Consider the following 12,629-nt stretch of genomic DNA (forward strand, 5'->3'; position numbering starts at 1 on the left):
GCTGCCCTACCACTTTATTTGAGCTAGTTTGACCATGGAATACTACAGTCTGTGGCTGCATTCCGCGTCTACGCTCCCCAGACCCCTTTCTTACTCTTCAAAGTTCATACTTGATCGACCTGGGTAGTGTCTTGGCGATCATCTCTCCTTATTTGGGATTTGCGGCGATATTTACCTACCGAATCCTATGCCGGATCAGTGGAATGATGCTCGCAGAATCGACCATGGTTACAGCTTCCTTCTGCCCTGAAGCTCCTGGAGGTGAGGGGAAGCTTGTGATGCTCGTCTCCGGGCAGCTGGAAAGATCTATAAAGCTTGCTCTTCTCCTCTGTCGGTTGAGCACCACAAATCTTGCTCCCAAGCCGTGCGATTTAATAAACCCGCAGCCATGTCTTCTAACGAGTCTTCTGAGAAATATGACCTGAAAAACACCATTACAAACGCCGATACCCCTTCTCCACCATCAGAGCCTCCTCTTGGCGCTCAATCATCGCATCTTGACTATGCACACTCACATGGTCTCACCCATACCCTGACCGCAGAGAGTCGCCTCCCCGCGTTTGGCGGTGCATTCCAACCTGGACTTTATCGTCCGGAAAAGAAGGTGGCAAACCCTGCACCTCTTGGGCTGTCTGCCTTTGGCCTCTCTGCTTTCCTCCTTGGTATCATCGAGATGAGAGTTCAGGATATTACCCAGCCTAGCATTATTGTCGCTCCTGCTTTTGCGTACGGTGGATTGATCCAGCTCTTGGCTGGCATGTGGTAAGTCTACTCCCATCTTGCTGCCTAGTATTATCTAACATATTTAGGGAAATGGCCATTGGAAACACCTTCGGTGCCACCGTCCTCTCCTCCTACGGCGGCTTCTGGATCTCAGTTGGCATCATCTTCACCCCAGGTGGCTTCAACATCATGGGAAGCCTGATTGAAGCAGACGGCGGCAAAACAGATATGTTCTACGACTCCCTGGGAATGTTCCTACTTGTAAGTCCAAGTCCAATTCCATTACTCCACCACACCCTCCACAACCCAACCCAAACTAACACTTTCACCAACCAGGCCTGGTTCATCTTCACCGTAATTATGACAATGTGCACCCTCAAATCAACCCTCGCCTTCTGCACGCTCTTCATCTTCGCCGACGTCGCCCTCCTCACGCTAGGCCTAGGCTACATCATCCGCGACGCCCAGGGGATGCCAAATAGCGGACTTTGCCAGGCGGGCGGATTCTTCGCGATAGCTTGTGCGTTCCTGTGCTGGTATAATGGATTCGCGGGGCTGGCGGAACCGAGTAATACGGTCTTTGTTCCGCCCGTTGTGCACTTTCCTTGGTCGGAGCAGGGGAGGAAGTCGAGGAGGAGTTTGGCGGCTGAGGAGGCTGTTTAGGGTCTTGATTTGATGGGTTTACTGTTCAGTGATGAGTGATTTGGTTCTTTGATTTTTTGATGATATGATGAGTTGATGGGTTCACTTTTGATTCTTTCATACTGCTGTAGCATTTGAGTGTTTGCTTAATAATATCAATTTTCGTCTATTTAAAGGCCATTGGCCGTTATCTGCAATTTGCCGCTTCCAGTGCAATCTCTATAGTACCATAGAGAGGTGACCTGAATCAACTGGGATGATTGATTCAATCAGAAGATTTACCCGATTCGAACCTACGAGGGCCAATCCATGACTGAAGAGTTGACGGCGATGCAGATTCCGGGGCGCATATACCATGGTAGTTTGCGCATAATCACAATCCTTCCTATGCATGTTGTCTACGCCACAAACCCGACTCGATCTCCACTTCCCCTGGATATGGCTACCTCTCAGACCGTTCTAGGCGCCAGGTGCCCAGGCACAGCCCTGGTCAGAGCAGCGCGCTTTTCTCCGTCTATGTGCTACCAACTAACTACCCTACCCATCCAAGCGAAACTGCCGGGCATCAGCAATGCCTCCTCAAAATAGAACATGACTGAAATAAAGCCAGCCTCGGCATCGAAACAAGCGAAGCCAACACAATCCCCGCACCAGAAGCCAGATCTCGATCCACAAATCCCCCCAGCTACAAGTGCCGCAGAAGCGGACGCAAACCCCATTACAAACCAAACCGCGGCCGCAGATGCAGCCGCAGACCAATACTATCGCAAAGAAGTAAAAAAGCAAGGGAGACACAGACACGAAGAGAGAAGCCGCATCCTCCGTGATCTCCGCTCCAGCCAGAAAACGTTATACCTGCAGGAAGTCCCCCGCGTGAAAGCAAGTCTGTGTAGGGCTTGGAAGTGCGCGATTCAGAAGCAACCCTGGGACACCAAGCCTATCATCCGGTCTCAGTATCGGTTTGCTCTGAGGGGTGGTGAGATTATGTATGGTGGTGGTGGGTGTTCTTTTCTGTCTTCCTGTCTTTTTTTTTTCTTTCTTTCTTTCTTTTTTTCTTTTTTCTCTCAAACACCATTTGATTGACGAAGAAAATAACCACTGACCTTGATTCAACCCAGTGGCAACCGCATACTACCACATAACCTGCATCGAGCGCCTTTTCCCTGACCTTTCCTCACTGATATGAAGTAATTACCTAAAACTAGGCTCGGACGGCTGGGTATGCGCGCCGCCAAACAGCGTCATCATCATCGCATCATCGACCCAGCAATTGAGCCAGCTGTAAGAGTGCAGCACAGTTAAACATAATCCGTGGTTGCATTGGGATGTGCCAACTACTACTTCCGCTATTGTAGCTTCGGGTGGTTGCATTGGGTTCATATACAGCCACCTGCACCAACAAGGCGCCGGATGCGTCGTCACCAAGTATTCCAACTGTCGATCATCTAGTAAATACTATAACGGCGACCAAGACAATTAACTTTTATGGAACCCAAGCGTTCTTCTGTCAGGGCATAAGTCAGTGTCTTGATTCCCCTTCATGATGCTTCTCCCTAGCAATGAATAGGCACCGGTATCCTTGGCAAAATCAAGATTTGAATCTCTTTTATGGAGAAGATCCCTGGATATCACCCCTGCCAAGATAGCTAAGATACAGCTTATCCCTGATCCTGAATCCGCGACAGGCACGAATTCCTCGATCCGCGTGCAGCGGAGCCCCGGTATGCAAGGCACGCCCTCTAACCACCCAAACCAGGGATAGTAACCAAGGCACGGCCGCAACAAGCCCTTTTTCCCAGAAACAGCAAATTAAACAACATAGCGATCACACCCTGCGGCATGTAACGGTGCTCGCCCTAGATAGGACCGGGAAGGGACTGGGAATGTTGGTGAACGCCCAAACAAGCCCAAGCATTTATTGGCGGTCTTGTCCCTCTTTCTCTTTCTCTTCCATTCACTCTCACACTCACTCTCATCCTATCCATCTCTCTCAAGACTCAAGTCTCAAACCCACCTCAACCGTCAAAATGAAGTTCCTTGCCCTCGCAGCCGCTACCTTCTTCACCGCCGCCACGGCCAACGAGTTCCCTGTCCCCGACGGCGTGACCGTCAAGGAGGCCAGCGCCAAGTGCGGTGACAAGGCCCAGCTTTCCTGCTGCAACAACGCCAAGTACGGCGGCGACACCACCGAGGTCTTCGATGGCCTTGGTGCCGGTCTTCTGAGCGATATCCTCGGCGCCGGCTCTGCTTCTGACGGTCTCGGTGTTTTCGACGAGTGCTCCAAGGTTGATATCTCTGGTAAGACATACTTCCCATTTGCATTGGAGGGGGAAAATGTTAATGTTAATGCGGTACAGTTCTCATTGGTGTCGAGGACCTCATCAACCAGCAGTGCAAGCAGAACATTGCTTGCTGTGCTGCGAGCCCTGGTAGCGCGGTATGTTCTCCCCTTCAGTCTTTCAGCAACGCTCACTGTGCTAATCTTCTCCCAGGACGAGGACCTCATCGGTGCTACCCTTCCTTGCATTGCCCTTGGCTCCATCCTCTAGATTATCTTTGGTCAGTATGGACATGGGTATGGGTTAATTCGTGGAGGAAGATGAAGATGGAGAAAGTGGATCTCAAAGAGTTATTCCGTTCTGTTCTTAATGTGTAATTACACAGACTGTTGACATTAATTTATTTCATTGTCTCGTTATCATCCTGAGCATTAGTAACTGTCATCTTGCTTGTCGGTCGTCGGGGGTCGAATCATGCAGTATAGCTGCTGGACCATCAGTATCACCCTGCGCCAAATAGGTTATTTAAAGCGGCCGACATACCGTAACACCCCCCTTCTCACCCCCCTCAAAATCGCAACACTCAATCTCCCCCCTCCCTTCAAACCCAAGTTTCTCATAAATCCTCAAATTCGGCATTCCCTTCGAACTCTCCAAATAACAGGCCAACCCCTCCTCATCCGCCCTTTCCGTAACAGCCTCAACTAATCGTCTCCCTAACCCTTGTCCCCTCATCTCATCCCGCACAGCAATGACATTACAAAAGTAATATCCCCGCTCATCCGACCAGATAACATCATGTTTTTGTCCCTGGAGTACCTTCCACTGTTTATAACGATTTAATCGTAATCCGCCGCGGCCCAGATACCGGATGTTTGCGCATAGTTGGCGGAGTGAGAGGAGTGCGTCTTGCGTGCGATGCGAGAATGGAATAGGTTTGTTGAGTGGTGTCGGTGGAATCCACCAGCATATTCCGAGGACGGGGTTACTTTTCTTATCGGGTAGGATCTTTTGCCCGTAGTTATTTGGTGGGATTTGTTTTGCGATGTAGATTGGTGCGTTGAGGGCTAGGCCGTGGAGGAAGTGGGCGCGGAGGGAGGCGGCGTTGCGGCGGATGTTGTACTAAGCATACAAGTGAATAAATGAATTTTATATAGGTAGGGCGGTAAAAAAATACAGTATCTGGATCAAACATATATTGGAAGAAAGGATCGTCGGCGAAAACAGTCTGGATGCATTCTACGGCATTGGGGATGTCGGGTTTTGTGAGGGGGAGGATTTGGATTTCCATGTTGACTAGATCTTTGGATTAAGTAGTAAATAGTAGTAGATGTACAACAAATCCAGCGACAAGACATATATATAAGTTGTCACCAGTACACTTAACCCAGGCAGGCAGTCACACGCGGAAAGCTGACGGAAGTAAGGCGACTGTACAACGTTCAGCTAGCCCTTACATCTCTCCAACTCCAACAACTAAACGCAAAATGGCAGGTTGTGCCGGAACACCATTTACCATTGGTACAAAGTCCACGATCCGATATGCACAAACCAGTCCTCGTGATTCGTCAACATACTTTCTTATTCTTCTTCCACCCCTCTCCTCCTCTACGCACCAACAGCCACTGGTCTGCGCTCAGAATCCCTCGCCATAAGCGTCAAAGCCTGCGTGCCCACCCCGCCCCACCGCTCATAATCGATTTCCACCCTCGCCAGCGCCCGCCACCCACTCTTTACATAGACAGGGTATCCCTCGCTCGTGGCCTCGAGGTATATCCGCTTTCCGGCCTTCTCAGCGCGCTCGATTCCCCAGGTTAGTAGAGCCTTTCCGACGCCGCGGCCTTGGTGTCGAGGGTGCGTGGCGATGAATTCGAGCACTGCGAAAATACATTAGTTGGTATTGGCGTTGGTAATAGTGAGGCGGCCTTGCATTGCATGCGCAAAAGCAAATATGTGATACGTAGTAGGTAGGGGAAGTAGGTAAGGTATGTAGTACATACCAATATCATCATCCCTTAAATGCCCCCTCGCGCTGTCCTTGAGGATCTGGAAGAACCCATCGTATATCTCCCTATTCGTTCCCTCTGGTAATTGCGGCCCAGGTCCTTCCTGGCCCTGCGCACCAGCACCAGCACCATTCGCACCAACAGCCTCTTTCTCCTTCGCCGCGGCATCACTCATCAGTTCCGCCGCGCCCTCGCCAGGCTTATCGCTCGGAAAGACCCATCTTGCGCAACCGAGGATTTCACCGCTGTCGCTGTCTACGGCTGAAATTACCTCCGTCTGCGGATGGGCCATTTTCTGGAGATACCGTCTGCATTTGAGCGGGTGGATGGCGTTGTATGGGATGTTGGGGAAGGCATTGCCGACGAAGCCCTGGTCTGCGAAGGCGACAATGTTGATTTCGGCTAGGGCGGGTGCGTCCGAGGGGATTGACGGGCGGATTAGAATGTTCATGTTGATTGGGGGTGATTTAGGTTCTCTATGAGTGTTGGCATTTTTCATTTTGGAGATCTGGGGGTTAAACATGGTTGCTGTGGAGAATGGAAGCGACGATGAGTCAAGGCTTCCATCGTGTCGGCGTCCCGAACGGTACTGGCTCCTGCGCTTCTATATGGATTAATTGCTAACTATTCTAGGATAGTGACTACAAAGACGGGAATGGTGTATGACTCTTCTCGCGCCCTTCAAGCACTCCGTCAGCGCTACTGTACGCCCTATGTCGCAACCGAGGTGCAATCACGTCGAGAGTTCTCCAACGGCCCACATCTGGCCACGCTCAATTCAAATCTGGGGTTGTGCGTCAAAGTCCGTCTTCATGCTTGATGGACGACCGCGAATGGGCAGCGAGATCCCTGGAGCCGAGAATCTTGGTTTACTCTCATCCCGAGATGGGCGATATTTGATCTCCGCCATTTCTCTGTCACTCAGAACCATATCCAAACAGTAAGCCGTCCCATCGCCCTCGATATAAGACCGAGCCTGCGCATCCCCAACAAGAGCCAATTTTGCCAGTCCGTTAAAGGGCACGCAATAGTACCATGGCATGTTCTTCTCATCAACAGCAAAAAGTCCTCCGGCCAGCAGTGTCCCTCCGCGACGGAGATGGAATTGTGACGGCGAAAAGCCATTGCACGGCGCGTTGGGAACGTGGAGCACATTCTGGAGTTTGAGGCGATACGTGGGCCATCCGTCTTCAGGTCTTGACTGCACAGTTAAGATCACCGTGCCTATTCCCGCGACAGACGTAGCTGGTGGCTCATGATCGCAGAACGAGATCAACGTCCCGTACTGTAACGGGCGATACCAAAGGAACCACTCTCGATCTCTGGCATAATGGCAATTCCCCTGCACAGCAACCCAGTCCCAGCAACGGCGGTCTTTAGGGTCTGGGGTTCTCGGGCGCTGTATATCGTCTGCGAGCTCAGCGAACCCCGGAGACGCTGGCGACGCATCGTTCGTTGCTGGTGTTGCGGCGGAGGGCGCTGGCGTTACTGCTGGAACAAAATCCTCTGCGATCGCTGACAGTTCCGAACGTCCTTTTTCGTGTCTCCTGTCCATGATACAAGCTATTCCGCCGATGGACCCCAAGATTTTTGGTCAAGATTGTTCGTCGGAGGTATGGTGTTTATGATCGCGATCGCGATTGCGGCTTGGATACTGGTCTCTGGTAAGGCACTTTCGCGTATGTCGTAGAACAATGTAGTTTTCATATGATAAATAAAAATAGTATGTCAGTTCGACAGTCATTATATTTCGCAAGATGAGCTGGGTGATGAGGGTCGTCATCTTTGGCTTGGGAATACCCCAGCCCAGGCCCATTAGCCCTAGTAAGGCAGGTGCGATGGAGGGCGTTTCTACGGTCAAAGAGGCAGGAGCTATCTCTCAGACCAGAGATTGCTTATACTAGGTGTAACTCTGTTATTTCAAGATCGAAGTGACAACGACAGAGGCTTAATTATACGTCTTGCATCTGCGCTGGGCAAGGACCACGATATTTCAAGAAACGGATATATGTGAGCAAACACATTCCTTTGAACACCGGATGCTTCGCCACTAAGAAATATATCTTTATTTTAGTATCAAGCTTATAACATACATCAAATCCAAAACAAATCAAGGATCCCCAACCCACCCCCCATCAACAACATACGAACTCCCCGTAACACCACTCGCCTCCTCACTCCCCAAGAAAACAATCACTTTCGCAACATCCATGGGCACCAGATCCCTCTTCAGACTCTGATTCCGAAATACCTCCGCCCGATATTCCGGTGTCAGAACATCCCTCTTCTGGGTTTCCGTTGCAATAGCGCCAGGCATAACGCTATTAATCCGGATATTGGCCTCGCCAATTTCTTTGCTTTGAACTCGTGTCAAGCCCAAAATTGCTGCCTTGCATGCGCCGTAGACGGGCGTATCGCCCGCTGGGATCCGCCATGTTATTGAGCCTAGATTAACGATGGACCCTGACCCGAGGGATTTCATGCCCGGTATAAAGGCCTGCGTGAGGAAAAAGATATGTCGGAGGTTCCCGTTTATACTCGCGTCCCAAGCCTCAGGCGTAACATCTGCACTGGCGAGTCTCGCTATCCTTCCAGGGGCAGCAGCATTATTAACCAGGACATGAACGGGTCCATGTTCCTTAATTATTTTCGCCGCCGTGCTCTGGACAGCTGAGAGATCAGCCAAGTCGCAAAGGTAGAAGATCGGTGCTTTAACGGGTGGACCATAGCGTCCTTCGGCTTCTGGTTGACGAGCGACGACCCTTTCAATTGTTTGCGAAGCGAGGTCGGATGATATATCGAGGAATATGACTTTGCTTCCTTGCAGAGCGAAGAGCTCGACTGTTGCGGCGCCGATGCCTGCTGCGCCGCCGGTGACGAGGACGGTTTTGGTGAGGAGGTCGGGGTAGATTGCTGGGGCTGTCATTCTCAAGAGAGTGATGATTATTGAATGTGGACAGTTGGCGAATATGAGAAGAGATGATGGTGCTTACTCCAGATGAGGGGCAGTGGCTATGGTGTGGGGTATAGAACTCCTGGTAAGACTGGGGTCGGACTTTCTCCGGGGCTAAGTGCTTTTCCTGGTTTGCGAGCTCTGTCCAAGCTTGGGTGGGGAGCTTGGAGGGCACCTTGTACTTTGTAGGTCTTTAATGTTCACTGCCTTATTATTCCGCTTCTGTTATATCCTACGTCCCGTCGATCTCCTTGCCTGCCCTAACTGCTACACCACGAACCATCACCATCATCATGCTTTACCACAATAGCTCGCGACCAGCACGAATTGACCGACCAAGATAAACGCAAACAGGTCGTGCACAAATTTTTTAAAGTAATTTTTGCAGTCTAAATTGCAGCGCTCACGCAAGGAATGCAAGGTACATTGGAAGACGCGTCGCGCAACCCCCTCCATCGCCAATCTCTCGCCACGCGATGTCGCCACCTCATAAATCTATCTATATACATCAATATCTCAAAGGTCCAACTGGACTGCATTAAGCCCATTTCCCAAGAACACCCATAAGCACCATCCCCGCAACAAGCGAAATCCCACCAGCCGCCACATGCCCCATCGGCGCTCTAAACATATCACCCTCCTCCATAACCCAATCCCTAGCCCACATATCAACAACACCAACCCAGACCAGAATCCCAGCCGACAGAGCATCCAATGTCCCCAGCGCAATCAATGTCTCCCGATCCTGCCCGTTGAATGAATGAATCACGCCCATGCCTATCGCCATCCCGATCGGCGTAATGAGCGCAAACACCGCGCCCATAATGGCCTTACTAGGGAATGTCCGACCTGGTAATAGCGCGATTCTGGCGCCCAATGCGAGGCCTTCGAAGAATTGGTGGAAGACGATTACGACTAGTAATGTCTTGTAGAAGGAGTCGCCGGCTACTACTAGCGTCACGCCGATTAGGATGCTGTGGAAGATGACGCCGGCTTCCATTACCATAACAGAAAGCTTCGTGTTGGGGTTTGTGGGGTCGCCGCCATGGTGGTGGCCGAGGGTTGCGAGGGTGGTGTGGTTGTGTGGTTGTGGTTGGGTTGCTGCTGCTGCGTCGGCGGCGGACTTGGACGAGACGTTTGAGCTGTTGTCGGTTTGTTGCGTTGTTGTGTTGGTGGATCGGGCAGTGCGAGCGAGGATATAGCGGTGGCCAAGGTATTCGGTTAGGAAGGAGAGGAAGATTCCGGCCATGACGACCGCGGAGGTGGTGGCTTCGTACTCGAGCTCGCCGAGGCATTCGTTGCCGAACATCAGTTCTGCGTGGGTGTAGAGCTGTGGTTGTTAGTCTCATACGATCGACTTGGGTAAGGGGGTCATGACTTACATGGACAAACGCAGTCGAGAGAATGACACCAGTACCGAACTGCTTGATGATGGTCGAGACCCAGACGTTGATGGTCGCCGATGGCAGCTTCACCAGGGCCATGGGGAGGAAGACACCGATGGAACTGGTAACCAGGACGACAAACAGTGTTCCGATACGCAGGGGCATGTCATAATCGCGAGTCTGTACTCCGCAGCTGGGTGTGCTGCTGCCGCCGCTCTCGGACTCGCCGGCTCCAACGCAGTGTCTGGTTCTGTCAGTATATCCCCAAAATCTGGTTTCAGGCAACATACTCTACACCAGCGTGAAAGTGGCAGTTCTCGCCTTCTGAGTTTGTGCTGGATTCAGAGGTCGACTCTTCCTCGCTATGAGTATCGGTGGACGTGTCGGTAGAGGAGTCCGAGGTGACCTCTCCCAGGATTTCGACATCGTTTCCGTCTGCATCGACGCAGTATCTGCCGTTGTCAGCAAGCTTCAATCAGCGAGGGTTGGCGACTCACGATGTCTCTCCATGGGTATGACAATCAGTGTACTCAGACGGAGGGTCACCGGCGGGAGGGTTGTCCAAGAGAACCTGCACCTCACCACCATCCGGGGTGATACAGTACACATCATCGCCATGCTTATGACAGTCGGTGATACTGACGGCATGGGCAAGGCCAGCAGCGGCAATAATCGGCAGAAGGAGCTTCATGGCGCTAACTATAGCAGAAGCAAGGGGTCACGAACGACAGTCTGCGCTTGCACAGGCACAACCAAGCACGAGCACACAAGATATTTATCTCCGCTGCCCACAAGGTATCACAGCTCAAAGCAACATGAAAATGATATCTCGAAAAATCTTCCCACCTCACCCCGAGGGAGAGCGTAGCATTCGGCCTCTCACTAACCACCAAGGTACACCCGCCAAGGACACTGCCAAGCGAAAGCATCTCGCCAAGCCCCAACAATGTTCGCTGCAGCGGATTCAATCTCTGCGCTGTGGGGAATCAGCGCGGACTGTGTCTTCCATGCAGTTTAGCTTGTTGTCCCCAGGGTCCTCTCGCGGCCTTGGCTGCTTGGCGGAACGTGGGATGCCATGAGGCTTTTCACAACAACATGACATACAGCGGCATCAGCAGTTGCCACTTCCCGTTCGCATCTTGGGAGTTTCTTGGGAGATGGCTTGACAGAATTCTTGGTACTCGTCTTGGTATGCCCAAGGTACTCGCAGGGAACCTTCGATTGAGCCGTGCCATGCCAGAAGAAAAGGTATAAATACTGTCATGATGCCGATCCCAAAGCCCCTGCAGACGGACAACACCGGATAACCTGCAAGTGCAAGCGCATTTGCAAGTGAGACATTTTCACTCGATACCCTCCGATACCCGCATCAATCTGTCCATCTCCCAAAATGCAATTCCTAGCTCTTGCCCTGGCTCTCGCCACTTCAGCCGTGGCCCTCCCAGCCCAGCAAAGCCCAATTCCCCTGGAAGACCCCATCAAGTCTCCCTTCCCCATCCACCACAGTTGCAATGCCACGGAGCAGCGCCAGCTCGCCACTGCGCTTCAGGAAACCGTCTCCCTAGCCGAGCACGCCAAACAGCATATCCTCAGCTGGGGCAACGAGAGCGCCATCTACCGCAAGTACTTCGGCGACAGACCCTCCATCACCGCCATCGGCGCCTACGACATCATCATCAACGGCAACTCAAGCAATACTCTTTTCCGATGTGATAACCCCGATGGAAACTGCGAGCAGCCTGGTGAATTCCCCTCCCCTCCTACACTTCCATCCTCCACCCTCAAAACAACAGAACTAACTAATTTGTGCTAGACTGGGCCGGCCACTGGCGCGGCGAAAACGCAACCGACGAAACCGTCATCTGCCCACTAAGTTACACAACCCGGCGCTCGCTCACAACAATCTGCAGCCAGGGCTACACCATCTCAGGCTCCGAAACAAATACATTCTGGGCCGGCGACCTGCTCCACAGACTCTACCATATGCCTGCTATAGGCCAGGGTTTCGTCGAGCACTATGCTGATGGGTACGAAGGTGTCCTTGAGTTTGCCGAGGGGAACCGCACTGAGGCGACGCATGACTCTGAGACGCTGCAGTATTTTGCATTGGAGGTTTATGCTTATGATGTTGCTGTTCCGGGGGTTGGGTGTGTTGGTGGTGACGAAGAAGAGGAAAGTGGAAGTGGAGACGCTGAGCAGAGTGAAGAGCCTGCTCAGGATGATGCTGCCCAGGACGAGGCTGAAGAGGATATCCCTGAGGTATGATACTTATCCTTCTTTCCGACGTTGAGTATGGGCTACATGACTAACTGGCCATATCTAGAACTGCCACACCCACGAGGGCGGAGAGCTGCACTGCATCTAGGGTAGCTATACATATGGGAAAACTCGTCGCGCTACAAAAGGTCCACGGTTCAATGTTATGGACAGAGCCAGGCCTTCCAGCCCCTTACCCCCTTCACTAATACCGACACTATCTGCCTACTTACCTAATGTATACGATCTATGACTTATGCATGACGGATCAACGCACGACACTCTTTAGACATACATTACTTTGCCTACTTATCTTAGGTACACAATCGCAATGAAATTAATTGAGGCCCTCTAGTAATCAGGTCGTAGGCCGGGAACCTGAGAA

The 12,629-nt window shown here is 51.7% G+C and overlaps 8 protein-coding genes across 8 annotated transcripts; 3 read left to right on the forward strand and 5 right to left on the reverse strand.

Moving 5' to 3' along the window:
- The first annotated feature begins 34 nt into the window (after nucleotides 1–34).
- BDV14DRAFT_5901 (acetate uptake transporter family protein) lies at nucleotides 35–1,399 on the forward strand. Its single transcript, XM_073777109.1, has 3 exons — nucleotides 35–762; nucleotides 810–984; nucleotides 1,060–1,399. The coding sequence occupies exons 1-3, from the start codon at nucleotides 389–391 to the stop codon at nucleotides 1,384–1,386; spliced, it is 876 nt and encodes a 291-aa protein (XP_073633978.1). The 5' UTR covers nucleotides 35–388; the 3' UTR covers nucleotides 1,387–1,399.
- Nucleotides 1,400–3,392: 1,993 nt separating this feature from the next.
- BDV14DRAFT_194797 (hydrophobin family protein) lies at nucleotides 3,393–3,914 on the forward strand (the record flags this gene model as incomplete). The annotated part of the gene is made up of 3 exons (XM_073772016.1): nucleotides 3,393–3,663; nucleotides 3,723–3,802; nucleotides 3,858–3,914. The coding sequence occupies 3 exons, from the start codon at nucleotides 3,393–3,395 to the stop codon at nucleotides 3,912–3,914; spliced, it is 408 nt and encodes a 135-aa protein (XP_073633979.1).
- Nucleotides 3,915–4,075: 161 nt separating this feature from the next.
- Nucleotides 4,076–4,935, reverse strand: BDV14DRAFT_194798 (GNAT family N-acetyltransferase; the record flags this gene model as incomplete). The annotated part of the gene is made up of 3 exons (XM_073772017.1): nucleotides 4,076–4,129; nucleotides 4,188–4,766; nucleotides 4,822–4,935. The coding sequence occupies 3 exons, from the start codon at nucleotides 4,933–4,935 to the stop codon at nucleotides 4,076–4,078; spliced, it is 747 nt and encodes a 248-aa protein (XP_073633980.1).
- Nucleotides 4,936–4,969: 34 nt separating this feature from the next.
- BDV14DRAFT_5917 (GNAT family N-acetyltransferase) lies at nucleotides 4,970–6,237 on the reverse strand. The gene is made up of 2 exons (XM_073777110.1): nucleotides 5,645–6,237; nucleotides 4,970–5,521 (listed from the first exon to the last, which is right to left on the reverse strand). The coding sequence occupies exons 1-2, from the start codon at nucleotides 6,171–6,173 to the stop codon at nucleotides 5,253–5,255; spliced, it is 798 nt and encodes a 265-aa protein (XP_073633981.1). The 5' UTR covers nucleotides 6,174–6,237; the 3' UTR covers nucleotides 4,970–5,252.
- A 191-nt stretch (nucleotides 6,238–6,428) lies between these two features.
- Nucleotides 6,429–7,205, reverse strand: BDV14DRAFT_194800 (uncharacterized protein; the record flags this gene model as incomplete). Its single annotated transcript, XM_073772019.1, has 1 exon — nucleotides 6,429–7,205. The coding sequence occupies one exon, from the start codon at nucleotides 7,203–7,205 to the stop codon at nucleotides 6,429–6,431; it is 777 nt and encodes a 258-aa protein (XP_073633982.1).
- A 495-nt stretch (nucleotides 7,206–7,700) lies between these two features.
- On the reverse strand, nucleotides 7,701–8,618 carry BDV14DRAFT_162479 (SDR family NAD(P)-dependent oxidoreductase). The gene has a single exon (XM_073766892.1). The coding sequence runs from the start codon at nucleotides 8,574–8,576 to the stop codon at nucleotides 7,761–7,763; it is 816 nt and encodes a 271-aa protein (XP_073633983.1). The 5' UTR covers nucleotides 8,577–8,618; the 3' UTR covers nucleotides 7,701–7,760.
- A 523-nt stretch (nucleotides 8,619–9,141) lies between these two features.
- Nucleotides 9,142–10,679, reverse strand: zrfC (putative ZIP Zinc transporter; the record flags this gene model as incomplete). The annotated part of the gene is made up of 4 exons (XM_073770844.1): nucleotides 9,142–9,933; nucleotides 9,986–10,232; nucleotides 10,279–10,440; nucleotides 10,486–10,679. 4 exons carry the CDS (start codon nucleotides 10,677–10,679, stop codon nucleotides 9,142–9,144), a joined length of 1,395 nt encoding a protein of 464 aa, XP_073633984.1.
- Nucleotides 10,680–11,114: 435 nt separating this feature from the next.
- On the forward strand, nucleotides 11,115–12,394 carry aspf2 (major allergen Asp F2). The gene is made up of 3 exons (XM_073774953.1): nucleotides 11,115–11,730; nucleotides 11,802–12,247; nucleotides 12,312–12,394. Exons 1-3 carry the CDS (start codon nucleotides 11,379–11,381, stop codon nucleotides 12,351–12,353), a joined length of 840 nt encoding a protein of 279 aa, XP_073633985.1. The 5' UTR covers nucleotides 11,115–11,378; the 3' UTR covers nucleotides 12,354–12,394.
- The last annotated feature ends 235 nt before the right edge of the window (nucleotides 12,395–12,629 follow it).

This window comes from Aspergillus stella-maris (genome assembly GCF_047715825.1).
Source record: "Aspergillus stella-maris strain CBS 113639 unplaced genomic scaffold BDV14scaffold_1, whole genome shotgun sequence".
Lineage (NCBI taxonomy): Eukaryota > Fungi > Ascomycota > Eurotiomycetes > Eurotiales > Aspergillaceae > Aspergillus > Aspergillus stella-maris.

Excerpts from the sequence above, each read along its gene's own strand:
- aspf2 (XM_073774953.1), top strand. The coding sequence starts at position 11,379 with ATGCAATTCCTAGCTCTTGCCCTGGCTCTCGCCACTTCAGCCGTGGCC. Across the intron at positions 11,731-11,801 it reads TGGAAACTGCGAGCAGCCTG|ACTGGGCCGGCCACTGGCGC; the intron begins GTGAATTCCCCT and ends AATTTGTGCTAG. Across the intron at positions 12,248-12,311 it reads CTGAAGAGGATATCCCTGAG|AACTGCCACACCCACGAGGG; the intron begins GTATGATACTTA and ends GGCCATATCTAG.
- BDV14DRAFT_162479 (XM_073766892.1), bottom strand. The coding sequence starts at position 8,576 with ATGACAGCCCCAGCAATCTACCCCGACCTCCTCACCAAAACCGTCCTC.
- BDV14DRAFT_5901 (XM_073777109.1), top strand. The coding sequence starts at position 389 with ATGTCTTCTAACGAGTCTTCTGAGAAATATGACCTGAAAAACACCATT. Across the intron at positions 763-809 it reads CAGCTCTTGGCTGGCATGTG|GGAAATGGCCATTGGAAACA; the intron begins GTAAGTCTACTC and ends TAACATATTTAG. Across the intron at positions 985-1,059 it reads CCCTGGGAATGTTCCTACTT|GCCTGGTTCATCTTCACCGT; the intron begins GTAAGTCCAAGT and ends TTCACCAACCAG.
- BDV14DRAFT_5917 (XM_073777110.1), bottom strand. The coding sequence starts at position 6,173 with ATGTTTAACCCCCAGATCTCCAAAATGAAAAATGCCAACACTCATAGA. Across the intron at positions 5,522-5,644 it reads TTTAAGGGATGATGATATTG|TGCTCGAATTCATCGCCACG; the intron begins GTATGTACTACA and ends GTATTTTCGCAG.